General features: G+C 39.8%; 2 protein-coding genes across 3 annotated transcripts in view; both read right to left on the bottom strand.

The window, feature by feature from the left end:
• The window catches only part of ppp2r5a (protein phosphatase 2, regulatory subunit B', alpha isoform), a 44,427-nt gene extending 30,834 nt beyond the window's left edge, over positions 1 to 13,593 (bottom strand). For both annotated transcript variants that reach the window (XM_038726235.1, XM_038726236.1), the window contains exon 1: positions 12,473 to 13,593. In XM_038726235.1, the coding sequence (XP_038582163.1) occupies positions 12,473 to 12,620 (148 nt within the window). In that variant the 5' untranslated portion in view covers positions 12,621 to 13,593. The remainder of the gene's footprint in view (positions 1 to 12,472) is intronic.
• Positions 13,594 to 14,112: 519 nt separating this feature from the next.
• Positions 14,113 to 17,839, bottom strand: LOC119908505 (denticleless protein homolog; the record flags this gene model as incomplete). The annotated part of the gene is given in 9 exon segments (XM_038726233.1): positions 14,113 to 14,924; positions 15,353 to 16,002; positions 16,144 to 16,267; positions 16,496 to 16,585; positions 16,700 to 16,812; positions 17,135 to 17,239; positions 17,330 to 17,436; positions 17,557 to 17,630; positions 17,724 to 17,839. Coding segments are annotated over 9 exon segments (1,445 nt in total), but the record flags the coding sequence as incomplete, so codon positions are not given.
• Positions 17,840 to 17,965: the final 126 nt, after the last annotated feature.

Here is a 17,965-nt window from a genome sequence, read left to right as displayed (position 1 = left end):
ATGGTTTCTGCCTAATTTTGTGAATAGTCATCACCCACAGACTTCAACCATGTTACTGTTACAAGATCTGAGATGAATCTCAAAACATCTAACTCCTAAAATATGCTGCAGCTTTTTGAACAACCTTGATGCAAAAAGACACATAGCAACTCTTCTGCTCTGTATTTAGCAACACCAGACAGAGATGTTGCCAACCTCCTGTAAAAACCAAAAGTTGCACAAGCTATTCAGTTATGATATTTTCTGTTTTTTATTTCATGCTTGTCATATTCTTCAGCCTACTTTAAATGGGTGAATACCACACTGGTGTGTCACTATGAGACAAATATTATGTTGGGGTTTGTTAAGTACCATACTTGCAGAACAAAGCGTGTTTGACAGGCTGCACAATGTACAATGCTGTTGTTATTTCCAAAATCCTATAATTGCATATTCCAGAAGATTTGCTGAAATTAACCAAGTTTTTTTCATGTTCTGAAACTCTTCCCACCGTTATAACACCTCGTGTTTTTTCATAACGCCTTAGCTGAATGCAAATACAATTAAATAAAAACTATGGTGAGTTTTCTACCCTGTGGTAGCCAATGACAGCAAATGTCATAAACTTAGCTGCTGGCCAAGACAGCAGGCCCACCCTCCAAATCAGCCCCGCCTCTCTCTACAAGCAGTACTTGCAGGTTGACTGACACCAGCAGGGAGGGAGATGGACAGAGGACAAGAGGATAGACTGATACTGACTGATGTCTTGTCAGAAACATCAGTTTTCTTGGGGGAGGACCCCCAAACCCCATGACCACCCCCTAAGACCCAGAAACATTGTCTTCCCTATTTCAATGACTTTTATAAAAGTATAACAGTTGAGACACAGTAATAAAACGATTCAGTTTTCTCAGTGGTTTCTCAGAAACTGAATCAAACACGACAAAGATCAGGTATTTGTGACAAAAACAGGAAATATGATCTCAGCTCTACAACCACAACACTGCAGAGAGAGTTTGAAGAAAATAGACGAGTGATACAAGTGGAAGGAAAGGAAAAAACTGAAAAAAAAAAAAAACCAAGGAGAAACATAACGAATGCTTGCTACAGTCATTATCAAAACAAATGAGAGAATACCTTAAATTGAAAAGGTGTTTATCCCTCCAGTAGAGTCCTGAGACTTATATCTAAGACAATGTGCAAGAGTCTCTCTCTCTCAAAGAATCAAATCATTCAGCAGTCTCAATAAGGGTATCGGTATCAATAAATAGAAATTAACAATCCCCATCCCTAATAAGCACATACAGTGAGGAAAATAAGTATTTGAACACCCTGCTTAGAAATCATGGAGGGGTCTGAAATTATCATAGGTGCATGTCCACTGTGAGAGACATAATCTAAAAAACAATATCCAGATATCACAATGTATGATTTTTTAACTATTTATTTGTATGATACAGCTGCAAATAAGTATTTGAACACCTGTCTATCAGCTAGAATTCTGACTCTCAAAGACCTGTTAGTCTGCCTTCAAAATGTCCACCTCCACTCCATTTATTATGCTAAATTGGATGCACCTGTTTGAGGTCGTTAGCTGCATAAAGACACCTGTCCACCCCAAACAATCAGTAAGAATCCAACTACTAACATGGCCAAGACCAAAGAGCTGTCCAAAGACACTAGAGACAAAATTGTACACCTCCACAAGGCTGGAAAGGGCTACGGGGAAATTGCCAAGCAGCTTGGTGAAAAAAGGTCCACTGTTGGAGCAATCATTAGAAAATGGAAGGAGCTAAACATGACTGTCAATCTCCCTCGGACTGGGGCTCCATGCAAGATCTCACCTCGTGGGGTCTCAATGATCCTAAGAAAGGTGAGAAATCAGCCCAGAACTACACGGGAGGAGCTGGTCAATGACCTGAAAAGAGCTGGGACCACCGTTTCCAAGGTTACTGTTGGTAATACACTAAGACGTCATGGTTTGAAATCACGCATGGCACGGAAGGTTCCCCTGCTTAAACCAGCACATGTCAAGGCCCGTCTTCAGTTTGCCAATGACACATTTGGATGATCCAGAGGAGTCATGGGAGAAAGTCATGTGGTCAGATGAGACCAAAATAGAACTTTTTGGTCATAATTCCACTAACTGTGTTTGGAGGAAGAAGACTGATGAGTACCATCCCAAGAACACCATCCCTACTGTGAAGCATGGGGGTGGTAGCATCATGCTTTGGGGGTGTTTTTCTGCACATGGGACAGGGCGACTGCACTGTATTAAGGAGAGGATGACCGGGGCCATGTATTGCGAGATTTTGGGGAACAACCTCCTTCCCTCAGTTAGAGCATTGAAGATGGGTCGAGGCCGGGTCTTCCAACATGACAATGACCCGAAGCACACAGCCAGGATAACCAAGGAGTGGCTCTGTAAGAAGCATATCAAGGTTCAGGCGTGGCCTAGCCAGTCTCCAGACCTAAACCCAATAGAGAATCTTTGGAGGGAGCTCAAACTCCGTGTTTCTCAGCAACAGCCCAGAAACCTGACTGATCTAGAGAAGATCTGTGTGGAGGAGTGGGCCAAAATCCCTCCTGCAGTGTGTGCAAACCTGGTGAAAAACTACAGGAAACGTTTGACCTCTGTAATTGCAAACAAAGGCTACTGTACCAAATATTAACATTGATTTTCTCAGGTGTTCAAATACTTATTTGCAGCTGTATCATACAAATAAATAGTTAAAAAAATCATAGATTTGTGATTTCTGGATTTTTTTTTTTCTCAAAGTGGACATGCACCTACGATGACAATTTCAGACCCCTCCATGATTTCTAAGCGGGAGAACTTGCAAAATAGCAGGGTGTTCAAATACTTATTTTCCTCACTGTATGCACAGAAATCCAACCACACAGGTGTTCATGGACCTCCATCTGAATGGCTTAAGCTCCCACACAAGGCTGTACAAATTATGCTTAACCATTAGCTTAACTGCATCCTCAGCTACTCTTTTTGTAATAAAGCCAGTTTTCATGTACACATTGGCCAGTCCAAAAGGCTGAAGCCATTTCTTAGTGGAATTTAATGTTACTGTACATGACAATAGTGCAGTTACGCAAACATTTTCCATTTAAACATCCCTTGTTTCACTGCCCCAATGACTGATGTGTTGTGCCCTGAACAGTGAATAGTGCTCTGCTCCTTTCTACTGCAGCAGAGGGCAACAGTCAATGAAAACAGAAATGCATCACTCACAGGGTACATTTGTGGCGATTATGCAGTTTTTTCCCCCCCTCAACAGAAGCAGGATTACATGACTTGTGTGAACATTAGTATAAAAAGGTAAAAGATTAATTGCAATAACAAACAACTTCACAACATGCAGCAGTATTCTGAACAGACATTAAATGTAGAAAAATATATTTTATATGACATAATAGCTTGAGACTGTGTAGCTAGAGTTATGCATTTTGATTCCTGCTATTCAGTAGCAACTGCAGTTATCATCACTTTTCAATCCAAAATGTGGTTAAACAGAAGGAAACTACCGTCTCAATGTATAATCATCTTTTAAACTGAATGAATGCATCAAATCTCAGTTTTAAGACTTAATGTTTAAATAATGCGACTGTTACAACGATTTGCAGTGTGAATGTGGGAAAACACCATGATGGTAGAAACAATGGGGGTCTTGACCTATTCAATTATAAAGAACATATACAAACACATTTATTTACCTCAGAAATCCACAGCTCACCACGTGAAAACTGCTTTATACTAATCCCTGCCCTTTTGGTGCCAATCAACATTTCAAAGTTCTACAGCCAGACCAAAACAAAGTGAAGGAAAGTATGCAGGTCAGGTGACAGTCACAGATTAGTTCTGCACAGTCTCTGTCACTCTAAAATTAGGACTTTGGTTAGATTTGCATGCACTGATTTGCAAGTTCTTCTAAAACCTTTCCAATGTCCACAAATAAACAATAGTTCAGTGATTGCTGCAAAAAAATTATGTTGATTTACAAGTGGCACTGTTTGGCTGTATTGATAAGTACACTGAGCACTGACCAGTATTGACCTACTTAGATACAACAACATAATTAACAAACATCCCAGTGTACTAAGCAGGCTGAACTAGGGCTGTAAAATTATAACTATAATTATTGTGATACAAATTATTATAAAATATTAATCTTGTTGAGGAAAAGGGATTTAAAAAAAAAAAGATTTTACTTAATTGTACTCATGCATGTTTTTATGTTATGGTTTCTTTAACCATTTTGTGTTTTAAAGGAGCACTGAGATATTTTTCCATGGCCACAAGAAGCTCAACCATTTAAATTTTAAGTTTCAAGTTATTGTTGGTAACTGTTAAGATTATGTTAAGATTGATGTTACGGCCTGCTAATCTGGCAAAAGACATTTGTACTGTGTGCAGCTTTAGAAGAATGTCTGCCTGGGAGGCTCAATCAAGAGAAAATAGACATCTAGTGCTTATAAGAATTTCTACTTATGCATATTTTACTTTATTTAGGGGGTTTTCCTATGACTTGACAGTACTTTACAAAACCTTCCATCTTCCTTTCTCACAGATTTTGACAACATTTTGTCATACTAAAACATGGACACCTAAGGGAATTGAAAAGGCCTTTGCCAATTTTTTGGGAGAGAAAAACAGGATAAACTAAAAGGGTTTGATATTTGGCTGTAACCTCCGGAGCACCAATAGGAGATGACAGTAAAAAATAGACAGTCTTTACAACCAAGACATGGTTGAGAAAATTAGTCTTTCAGGCATCACACTGAAAAGAATCTGAAACGAAGAACATGGGAAGTGTACAGAATGTACAGAATTTGACTGGTGAATTGTTAAAAACAAAACAAAAACGCAAGTGACCGTTTACTGTAGGCCAATTATGAACATTAATGCATGACAGGAGTAATACAACACTGCTGAACTGGTTGGGTAAGATGGTGCGGCATGTACAATTTGATTTACACTTCCACATTAAATTATACTTGCAAAACAGCAACCAAGCAGCTTAAAGTATATTAAATTTTTTCCCACGTTCAAACAAATAAAAAGGTTTCGCCATTACAAGCCCTCTGTATGTCTGTAATCATCAGGCCACCCTGGCCTGGGCTAAACAGTGGCATGAAAGGTAAACTGCAAATAAGCACAATCAAAGAACATAGTGTGGGATATGAAAGGCAGACAATCAGGGCAGTCAACTGAATGCTGTTGTTGGCCAATCAGCCTAACAGCTGAAGCTAATAGATTTGGAGTTTCAGTAGATACCCAACTATCATTCAGAGGCGTTTTAATATCATGTGTAACTAGACAATGACAATTGACTGGCAAGAGCTTTGATTCATAAATAAAATAAAATGACATGTTGATTAATTGGGTGTTGACTTCATGTCCAAACCAGTGAAAACTAGTTGGCCACTTATTAGGTTCTCCATAAGCTAGTTTCTAATTACAAGCCCACTCAAGACCAACAACAGTATCCAATGCTCATTTAAAAATTAACACAAAACCGAGAAATACAAAAGCAGCAAGCCACAACTCTACTTTCTTGCCAAGTATGATCAAACATAAAAAGGGAAAAGGATCCTTGGAAAGAAATCAAACTCTTCAGAGGTTTAGTTCTATTTTGGACTTTATATTGCTATGAACAGCAATTCAGCCTGTCTCAGAGAAACTACTAGTGCAGTTTTACTCACAATGCTTCTATGTGTTACTCTGCAACCTGAGCATGTGTTTCATTTGCTGAGAAAGATGAATGTCAAGAGATCTGGCAAAGGTAGGTCAGGGCTATGCATGGAAAAAGGGTGGAAAAACTGGCAGGCCAGATGCCCGGTACGCTCCTATTTCTTCCTTGGCTACTTTCACGTCACTGGCTCATCAATCCTAAATGGTCCCGTAAGGACACAGTCACAATATTCCTCTTCTCTTTTCAAATAAATAGGAGTTATGTACCATTATATGGATTTTGCTCTATCATTTATTCTGGTAAAGCACAGATTTTCAGTCATGTAACATAAGGTGCAGCATCAGCCTAACTTAGAGCAAGTTAAAGAGTGAGCATACACTTCCTTTAAGATAAAACGATATTGCATGATATTAAAAGATTGGTGAAGAGAGAATGGCAGTCAGGCCCAAACAATGAGGAAACATAGCATAATGGATGTTTGTGAATGTACTTTGCCTTTCAACACATTAGCTTTAGCTGTGGTGGGAAACAAAAAGCCACAACTAAGACATTCTTGACTGAGTAACTGATTAGTCTCTGTCCTAAAAATAAAAATAAGAGCCATTGGTGGAAGACGTGACACATAACTGTGCATCTATGTCAAGACATGGCTGCCATCAAAGCTGTTGTAATTAACGCTGTTGTAAGAGATGGCTTTAAGGCAATGGTGGAAACGTTTTTGCTGTATGTGTGGTGTACCAAGCTGCAAAAATTTTGTTTTAAAAAAAGTTGTATAGCAGCTGAGCAAACACAAAGTCAGCAGTGAACTATAATGATCACTTAGCTTTCATGATGTACGACATTTTGAATCTACAACCTCTGTCAAGTGCACTTCAACACTATGAGGAGGGAATTATGTACTGTTTATACATCTTTAACAACCATTCCATGATAAAAAAAAAATGTATGTAATGACACCCAGCCATAGTTACAGCTGGCCATTAAAGGAGCACAGCTTCACACAACTCACATTTTCAGCCAGCACAAAATAAAGGCGAGGCAGCAGTTTGGTACAAAAAGCTACCTTTTTGTACCAAACTGCTGATCCTAACATGCCAGAGGCCGCAATTATGACACTGACAGCAACAGACACAGTAACATAAACGCCACCGCAGTGCACCACAAAAGCCTTGTCCATTTTATCCTGGAAAATTATTTATCGATTAGCTATCTGCTGGCAAACATGATGGAAACGGATTGTGTGGCACAGACTGGTCAATCAATAAGCCAATGGAGAGGACACGTTTTCCATGAACAGACATTGGCTGGCCATTGCTAAAGTTGGCGGTTATCAAAACTGGCTATATCTCAGGTACCTAGGCCGCAACTAATAATTCCTTTCATTTTTTTATAAATATGTTGATTTTATTTTTGATTAATCATTTGGGCTATAAAAAGTTAGAAAATAGTGAAAATGTTCATCACAATTACCAAGCGCCTTGAACAGTCCAAAACTCCAATAACAGCAAAACTGCAAATCCAGCCAGAACCATTTAAGATGGGCTGTTTTTGCTTTAAAAAAAATACATGAATGATTAACCGAATATCTAAATTGTTGTCGACTTATTTTCTGTCCCTCATGCAATTAATTGTTACAGCACTATGAGGTGCAAAAAGAATGCGCTGTCAATGCAAGGACTAAGTTTTGCCAAAGCGAGATACAGTATGAGCACAACTGAAATTAAAACATGTGTACAATACGATTCATCCCTAAGCGACCAGCAACATAAGCCCATGGACAATCACCACTCTAAATCTACACAGAGCTTTAGTCCTGGTGGTGGAAAAGACTGTGGTTGAATTCAATGTCAGAAGCCAGAAGCAGCACATTACATGAGGATGGCAATATGTGATTAGCTCCCATATGTGTAAGAGTTGTGGTTAATTGTGTGTTTAGCGCGAGGCGTACTTCTGCATGTGAAAAGTTGTATCAAGCATTACGTGGCTTTAGAGGTTTGATAAAATCAAAGTCTGAAAAAACTGCCTCATGATGTCACTTAGGTCCATGTCAGCTGGTGCTGGAGAAATGAAAGAATCTGGGAGGTAGGGAGTTAGAAAGAAGAGAGTTTGCCCAGAACACTGAAGCTGGCTCCTCAGCTCTGCTTGAAGTGTCCGGTTTTGACAAGAGGGGTATGCAAAAATAAAGGACAACTCCCTGGTTTTGCTCTATAATTTTTGATCCTTTTTAAATAAAAAAACTCAAGTCCTTTGCTGAATTAGCAGAGTACTCTTTTAAAATATGTGATAAATGAAATAGTGTGATAATTAATAAAGTTGTTTTCAGTCAACAGATTCAAGAATCAGTATATCATCTTTAAACCAGAGTAAAAACGTATACAAAAGAACACCAACCCTTGATTTTCTGCGTGGGAACAAGTCATGGGAAGAAAAATCAATGCACTTTGGATACTGTGACTGTACTGTATTTAGGCTACTGACAATAACCACCACATCACCCAAACGTAAGCTCAGGTCTAGTTAGAAATGGCTCAGCTCAAAATTTCACTGCAGTGACAGAAATATCACCCTAAATGAAGCAGTCTGCATTTGGAAAGTAAAACATTTCCCTGGCTTGCTCTCAAGGCTTCTGGCTGTCATGGCAACAATGATGGTCTCTGAGTGACTCATCTTTTCAGTGTATCACACAACAGGAACGATAAGCAATCCAACCTCTCTGCTGCAGAAGGGAAGAGGCATCAATGCTGTCTACCATCTTTTAGGACCTAAAATCTACTGGCTGCAGAGATTTACATTCTTAGTCTTACTGTGGGAACCAGGAAAGGTGCTGACAAAATTGAACACTATTACTCAGTTAAGGCAAGACACTGTAGGTGAATAGGGTAAAAAAATTAACTAGTCGAAAAGTACCATGACACTTTCCTAGTTGATTACTTACATGAAGACACTATTTTTTTGTGGTTTTCTGAAATATTATGTTTAAATATGCAAATGAGGCAGTATCTAATGAAATATGCACTAAATTGCGTTTATTTCAAGCACTAAATGCTGAACACTGTATTAAGTTAGGTTCAAAATTTTTGTTTTACGTTGCCGACAAATACTCAAATGTTTTTACAAAAGGGGATTTAGACTGTCGGTTTATTTCATTTCATTTCAAAAAATACTCAGGCATAGAAAGATATTTCTCAACCTGTTTTTGGGAATAAAATGTTATATAATTCAGGCTATGAATGATATATGAACAAAACCCTCTGTAAAAACCTTCAGAATATTGTCAGGAATACGACTGGAAAGTCTGGTGTATGTAAGTGCTACTGAAGAGGAGAAAAACGGCCTCTAAAGACAAGTAGGCTACTGTACAATCCTACACATTTTCATTGAAAATTAATTTACATATCCAATATCGAATCAAATTATTAAATACACCATTCTATAACATCAACACATCAAAACTGATAACGGAGTACCAGCGTGTCTGAACTGTCTCCCTTAAGACACAGAAACAGACAGAGCCACCCACAGTGAACTAAACACGAATGAAAGAAAGCTAATCGACACTAGCCAATCAGATTTCACGCTTAGCTTAAATTCGCCTCTGTACTTTCACAATTGGTTGCTGGTACAACGGAAATTACCATATTTGGATCTGACAACGTTGTGCAGGAGAGAGAGACAGCGCTTTCCAAAGGGACCAGGGATCATATGGTGCAGACAGCGGGAGGACATGTAGCGTAATAAAGCTAACTTTTAGGAGAAATCTACAGACGCACAGAGACAAACTGTAGTAAAATAAACTACTAAATATAAATGTTATATACTAAATATACAAAATGTATATTTTGGACTTTTTCCTCCCACAAGTCTGAAAGACAACATGTTAAGGAAGTAGCCCAAAACCTTAAAATTGGCCAGTGCATTAAAACACGATGCCTGCCGTGTTTCGCCTTTAAGTAGGATTAATTTGAGAAACCATGTTAAGATGCTTGGTTTACACTAATAAAAAGAACTATTGTTGCATGAAACATTGTACTATTAATTTGGGCTATGGGGCAACTGTGTAAACTGACTTAAACAGTGCTATCATCCCAAAACCAATATTTTGTTTCCATGTATCCACTCTACTATGTTTTTGTATTAAATAAGTCAGATTATGCTAATTTTTCCAGGTTCTTATTTAGGGGATGTACCAGAACAGGTTTACATGGTCTCATTTTCAATAAACACCATATTTTTGTTATACTGCACACTGCTGCAGCTCCTCTTTTCACCCTGTGTTGAACGCTTCGTTTTAGCTACGGAGTGATGCATCTCACATCTACAAGATCTTTGTTGCTTCCCTTACTACAATATACCTCAATATTTCATCAACAAGTGCTTGAATGAATGAATTTGACGTCATTAAGCAACTCAAATGTGTGTATGAATTTGCACAGCACATATCTTATGCCCCCCTTGTCATACATGAACACAATAAACAAGAGATGACAGACAAGTACATGTTGGGCAGAATCAACCGGTCAGGTAAATAATCTGCACACCTCAAACAAAAACAATCCAAATGACTGAAATACAGATTTCCTTTATTCTATACCAGCCGTAATCACCACAGCAAGGCACAAATCGCCCTTAAGCTTTTAGTGGAAGAGAGTCGGATAATGTGACTGTCACTTTCACGCTTGTCAACAAGACAGTAGCTGCCATGGTGTTTCAAGTCAATTTTGGGTTCTGTTGTGCAACGCTCTGGGTTGGTAACATCATACTAAGCGTTTGAAAATCCTATTGGAAAACTACTCTTTGTATGCATCAAATCAGTCATGATGAAATATTAGATGCTATATTTTCTACAATTCTTTAAAATTGTAGGACAGCAGTCACTGTTGACCCAAACTCATCCATGACATTTTGTTTTGAGCATCTTGAGAAGTTTCATCATGTTGAAAAGTTCCAACTACTTGACCAGGCATGTCTTTATTACTTCAACTGCGCTCTTTCCTCCAGTAACACAAACACCGGTGATAGGCTGTTGAGGCATGTCTGCTTAAGTGCAAATTAGTCATTAGCTTTTATTACAACAGTTTGAATTTGAAATATGGAAAAAAATTAAATACATGCCGTTAATATAAGCAAGGGCAGCGTTGTGTCAATACCATAAATTCATTTTTTGGGTGGGGGGGGGTCACAAAAGGATTTTCACAGTAGTATTTCTATATGATAACTAGTAAATGGTTCTAAAAGGTATAAGGTTATGTTATCGCTCTAATATACTGAAGAGTAGAAGACAAAGCAAACTATATTTGCATTCCTGTGTATTATGCTCGCTGAATGAAAACGATGCAAGATGGATGCTACACTTCAGTGAAAATGACACACACTGTTGTGAATGGAACTTAAGATACACACAGTTGTAAGAAGATTCAGCTTGGTCAGATTTAGGCTACAGGAAGACAACCAACCGGTATCTAGTCGGGTGCATGCTTAGATTTGTCATTACCACAGTTGTTGCAATACTGGTTTTTTTTGTTTTTTTAAATAATTTAATAGCACAGCATTTGGGCCATGTGGGTACAATTTTGTTTTGGATTCATTACAGGCGCATAAAGCTGCCAGGAGTTCACCACCCAAGTATAAAATACTTAACTCTACACAGCAGAAACATTACCATCTTGTAGAAACCACTGCGAGGGTTGCAAGGGTACACATAACTTGAATTTACATAGATATCTAAATGTTTGTGTGTGTCATTTGTGGTTAAGAACACTTGACTAGTTGGGAACAGACTTCTTAAATCAGGTCACATGCCAAACCTTACCAGACCTCCATCCACCTCCACCTACAACAGACTACTGTTAGATACCCCAAACTCATTTTATCCCACTCAAGTGTCACATTTCACTTGGTGCATTTTTGCAGTTTCCTGTATTCTCTTATTCTAAGGCTAACCAGCTGTCAATGACATACACTCGCTGTACATTTGTTGTTGCAAAAACTAAAACAATCATAAACTAACTATCTGGTATTCAACAGGTAGTTCACCATTGTGATGCCTCTTCAGTGTTAGAATACAATACTGTAGTATTGTGATTAAGCTTTAGTATCAGGCTTGGATAAAGTGGCTTAGAGAACAGATTAATGAGCCTTTATTCAACTTTCTCAATGCTGTCTTAACAGTCTAGACCAGCATCAACATACAGAAAGAAAACACAATCACAGGTCTTGTGTTTTTACACATCGTTTCTCCACAGCCCCTAACTGTAGTAGTCACTTTTTTGTGGATGCACCCATCAACTCTGGAGAAGATATAGAGCACTGACTCAAAAGCAAAAATCCCTCTTAACCCCTTCTTCAACATTTCTCTCTGGATGTGCCTCTGCATGTCAATTAAGCACAATTCAGCCCAAACTCATCCACTGAGGCTCCTCTGGGTCTCTGCAAAAACACCTTGGAACTTGGAATCAAGCACAAAGCAACAGTGATGCCAGAAAAGTAAACAAAACTGGGTATGTTGCACAAAGAAACTGATGCGATGCACTTTGACTTTTTTTGCCAACCCTTCCAGTCTGCTTGTGTGGAAGCAAGTAAGTGAGAAAATAAATATTTGGAGATGTGTCCACAACTCTTTTGACCACTGTGTTTCCCCAAAAGGTTTAAACAAAGTGACCTACGACTTAGATAGCCTTCACTTAATTTAATTTATGTATGGTGCAATTCTGGTAATAGGCATGCTGAATGAAATAGCTGCGCACATAACACACTGGTTATGACAGTCTATTTTCATCCTCTTACTGTACCTTTGAGCTGCGGCAGCGGTGAAAGCTCAACTGGAGCGGTCTGAGTGCGGTACTGCGAGGAGCCTTGGGATTTCCTCTGTTTCTGGGCCTTCCTCATGGACTTTCTCGTAAACCCGTCCACTTTCTCGGATGCAGAGATGGCCGACATTTTGATGCATAAACTGACGAAGACTTCTGACAAGCTACTGTATTCCCCTAGGTGAAATGAAAGGTTTCCTCTTCTGTTCCTACCGTTCGCATCAGCACAAAAATATGTTAGCCAACTGCGCGACTTGAAGCTCGTCCCCTGCTCAAGTCTTATGTTATTCTGTATGATCCAACATGGTCGCTCAGCGCTGGGGTTAGACTGTGTCCAAAGACTGCATCGTTGGGGTAACTTGCTTTCGGAAACACGGGAGCAATCTTCAAAACAAGAGCCACAAAGCCAAACTACAACTCATGACTATACCCGAAGTACAACCCGGAGGTAACGTTACCAACACAAGAAAATGATCGTTTCTAGATTTTATGGTTTTTACTGCTTTGTCGTGTTTGCAAAATGTTTACCTGTTGCAAAAGGTTTGAAAGACATTGTCATAAAATAGAAAGTTGGGTGAATTAGTTGTTAAGTCCTGCCAGTAGCAAGCTCCTGTCCTGCTAGGCTTCCAGCTAACGTACCTAACAGTTAGCTAGCTTGCTAAAATTAGCTGACGTGAATGTCTGCCACTACGACAACAGTTTGCACCGCTGTTGAGGGAAAAAAGTTACAAAAGATAGTTGCCCCATTAAATTCGTGTAGTTCTTCGTAAAAACACCAAGTCCAAGAGGTGACGCACTGTTTTTCATCCCAGTTACACTTCAGCTGAGCGTATTTTCAGACTATCCGCGATCGATGAAGTTCAATTTCACTCGACGGCCGAGTCTCATTAAGCACATAAAAGTTAGCCGTGTCCACACTCGACTAACTACATTCCTCGCCGAATGCAGAGCTGTAGTTTCGTTTACACGGCCTCTAAAAACGCCCGAGCGTTCTTAAATACAACAAATTACCGGACGTCGTGCTGAGCAGGCAGCCATAAAAACACTCCCAGTAAAGCCGCTCCGTCGTTGCCTGTCTCACTTCACGGTTCGGTGGACTGCAGAGGCTGACAGATGCACGTCACTGAGTGACACCTCCAGCGGCCAATCACAAGCAGAGAATTAAAAGACTGTAAACTTTTTAAACCAATCAGGTCGCGCAGAAACAGTGTCCTGAACATGTGACATGGGAAAACAAATGCGTGACGCTGTGCAGTTGAATGAGGAGTGGCAGATGTAGCAGGTACTAAAGATCAAAACATGAAGTCTGCATCAGCTAAACATGGTTTACTGCATAAAATACTACATATTCTGTCATTAAACAGGCGATAATTAAAGAATATAGTTTACAGTATATAGTTTCCAACTAGAAGGTCAGGATCCTCCTATGGGTTTGCAAAAAACTTAATTATTTTAACCCTCCATACCCTTAAACATATTCAAATAAGGAGTCACAAAAATACAAACTTTGTATCCACAGCAGTAAAGTATTAGTCAAGATTTTACCATCAGCTGTGTCTCAGAACCAAGCACTCTTTATCACACATGGCTCACACTAATATGCAACCAATCCAAAGACACACTTTGAAAACAATTTTCAATTTAATAAAATCTGACCACAGCAAATTTGTGACAATTAAATACAAATGAACCAAGCAAGGTTATTTTGTACATATAAACAACTTAAGCATTTGCTCAAGAAAAAAAAAACATTTTGCAGAATTGTATGTGTAACACAGAAGGAAAACTGTCAAACTCCACACATGAAAAAAAAAAAAAAAACACAAAGAGATGAAGCGATACATCTTAGTGAAGTTCATAAAATGAATGTGAGTAAGATGAGTATCAAATAATAGTCTTTTTTTTTTTAGCAGACTTTAAAATGTCCATATTTGCAGACAAATATTTTTCTCTGCACTTGAGGATTAACCTCCTGAACAACTTTGTTAAATGTGGGTTCTTGTATTAAACATAATATAAAACTCTTAAAGTTATAGGGTTTGAGTAAAATGAAAGATTTACTCAACAACATGCAACTTCATTTTTCCAACCAAAGATTCTGCAAAGCATTGGAAAATGTGTAGGAGGCAACTGCAAAACCTATGACCCAATTAAAATAAAGCAGCCTTTTGGGATGTGAAAACCGCAGCATCAAATATTCAGAATGACGGTTTTGTCTATCTCTATGCAGCCCAGGTTCCTGTACTCGTAGTCTGGACATATATAGTGTTCTTAGAGGCTTATTTTCTGTGGGTTCAGGTTAAAAATAATACTCAAAAATAAAAAAAAATACAACATTTTAAACAGAGCATCTGACTGGCACACGTGGTCATTCCAGAGGCCTTCTCGTGAAATATGTGGAGATTTTCTTCATGGTTTGTGGTGAGCAGATGGTCTGAAAAACAAGAAACAAAAAAGGTCAACTGCAATATTCATTTTAATGGCTATAGAACATTACCATGCATGTACACATTAGCACTTAATTACCAAACAATCAGTCTTGTGTATTTCCACAGAAATATTTTTGCTAGAAGTGAGAGAGTAATCTTGAATTTCTAGACTGGCAACGTTCCAACTAAGTGGAAGAGAAAGAAGGCAACTATAACGGTGCACAGCCAAAATGAATGACAATTTCACTGGTCTCAAATAGGTGCAAGAGTTCACTCTGCCTTGAATAAATAGTTCCCATCAGGGGAATATTCACTTTCTATTGAACAAAAAAAAAAAGATAATCTGACAGCTGTGTCAAAGACATTTTTATGCTGATGATGAAAAAGCTCCAAGAACACTGCACAATAGGACATGAAAACTGTTTGTGCTTACTGGTGAAGCTGGTGTCTTGCCTTCTTGTTTCTTAGAGGCACTGGGGCTTCTGGGAGTATTAGGGCTTCCATGACCTGTCTTCATCTTTTGGCCCATCACTGACAACCAGTCACTTGCTCTGGGAGAGAAATTCTCCTTCCCAGTCTGTCTCGATGAGGCTTGCTTGTTGTCCTCCGTGTGACAGTCTGTTTGTACCCGGCTCTCTTGAGCAGGGCAGCAGATTCCTGACAGGGTCCGGATTTTCTTGGCCTCGGGGTAGAGTTCAGTAACACAGTCACACTGTTCTGCTCTCTCGCAGCTTGTAGATGCTCCGCTGCCAGTCTCCAGCCTGCGCTTGGCCCGTCGTTCTGTGGGAGAGGTGCTGCTCGCAGGGCTCTGGTGACATGGGCTCAGTACCCTACGGAGCAGAAGGCTCACCTGACGGGGGGATCCACGGCTCGGGGATAGCCACTGTTTGATAGATGATGGTGTTCTCTGGCGAACAGCAGCAGTCTTAGCGTCCTGAGAAGGGCTAGGTGAGGTGGTGCTGGAGGGCAGAGGCAGGGAGGCTCCACTGGGAGCACAAGCAGCAAGCTGGGGTGACGCCAGGCCACCAAGACTCTCTGTCCTCTGGGTCTTGGCAGGAGTCGTTTCAGCTTGGACTGAAGACCCTTAACAAAAGCAGAAGAAGTCAGTTGAGATGTGACACCATGAATACAGTTATTTATAACTTCCACTTTTCTCATGCTAAGGTAAAGTAATAATATGAAGAACAGAACAGACGTTTTTTTAATGGTGTTTGTAACACTCACTTGAGGGAGACTTAGGACGTGCCCAGCCCACAAGGTTGGCCTCTCCCACTGAAGACTGTGCTCCATCCATTTCCCTGTGAAGCCTCCAGATCCGTACAGTGTGGTCATCAGAACAAGAAGCAATCTGCCGACAGAGCAGTTGGGATTATACACAGGCTAAATCCATCTTCCTAGCCTATTAAAACGGCTCAGCTTCACAGCAGGGAAACAAAACAAAAAAAACTCTGAAATAATTGCAGGTTTTGTAAAAAGGAAACAGGATGGAGATTACCATGGCTGGTTATATATCTATAGGTTCCTCAAAGAGCCTGTGGAAAAAGTCAAACTGTACTAAGAAAGTTTGTTGCCTCACCTTAGTAAAATCTGTTGGGCACCATGCAACAGATGTCACCTCCTCGCTATGGCCTTGGAGCATCATGGGAGGATGTTTAGGATCAGAGATCTGAAATGTAAAATCCAATGAAAAACGCTAAAATGCATCAAGATCACCCTAAAACATCACAAACGCAAAAAACTATTTTCTATTAAATATGGCCAAGCAAAATAGAGACCCTACCTTCCAGATGTATGCGTTATTGTCACTTGAGCCACTGGCCAAGAACTGGTCATCCGGGCTAATAGTGGACTTCACATAAAATGAGGAGTTCTGGTGGCCACTGAAAACTGCCACTGTGGGGAAGAAAACAAACAGCAATGTTAGTATCTCTAGATAAAGTTTCAATTCAGAAAGCATTTGCTCCTGAAATGGAGCAATACAAACACATGAAATGAACCTTAGTGTGGTGCAAATGATTGAGGGCTATAACTAAATGACCAGAGAAACTCTGTCCTGTGGTTCACATATTCATATCTCTGACTTGTACAAGTAAACAATGTCCCTGCATCCTCTAAATGTCCTCTGTCAGGTGCCCACTTGCTTTACTCTCCCCATGACAGTTAAAGCAAAGGACATTAGTTTGCAGCCCCATCTAGTGACATTATGATATATTACCTGGAGTCGTTTTTATTCCAGTGACATTGAACATGTAGATACTGTCGTCAGTGCAGTTGCACATGATGTTGGATCGCGTGGAGTCCAGAACAAGTCCGGAATAACCTGCAAAACACATGCAAAAAAACATTCAGCTCATCCTGGTCATGTGCATATTTCAGGTAAACACGATGCTCAGCGTTGTACAAAACTCACCCAGACGCATGCGCATGCAAGAACCCGGGTATGGGTACGTCTGCAGCGGAACAGGATCCTGACGGTGCGCCGTGTAGTTCTTCCTCAGATCCCACATCTTGATTACTCTGGTTAGGAGGAATGAAATAAATAAAAAATGATTACAACCATGCTGGTCTGTTTGCTTTGACAGCCATTTTATATATTGACTTGCTGCCTTTTACAAAAAAGTAACTGTGGTTTCTTACCCGTCAACAGCCCCAGAAGAGATGAGGGTGTGCTGATCCTGAAACAAAACCACTGTGACACTCTGCTGGGAGTCCTGCAAGACAGACAATGTGCACACAGATCAGCCTTCCTTCTGCACAGCCCTGGTCCTTTTCATTAAAGAGGGTCAGCTGTCCAAGAAACTCACCACACTGGGAGCCATGCCACGTGCGCTGCTCCGCCTCTTCTTTGCTTTTGTGGAGGGGTTTGTCTCTGCTTTGTTATGAGCGCCACTGATCTGTTTCACCTGTCTGTAGAAACCATCTGAGAGGAAGACATATAACATGGTGATGACAATGATGCACTCTTTCTGCATTTGCCACATAAGGCTTAATATATTGTAACAATTCAGAAATAGAGATTGGGTTGGACAAAACACTGAATATTACA

Source organism: Micropterus salmoides, unplaced genomic scaffold, assembly GCF_014851395.1.
Source record: "Micropterus salmoides isolate LMB-PRFRI ecotype aquatic unplaced genomic scaffold, ASM1485139v1 Ms_hic_scaffold_18, whole genome shotgun sequence".
Taxonomy (NCBI): domain Eukaryota; kingdom Metazoa; phylum Chordata; class Actinopteri; order Centrarchiformes; family Centrarchidae; genus Micropterus; species Micropterus salmoides.
This window is presented reverse-complemented; position numbering and strand designations above follow the sequence as displayed.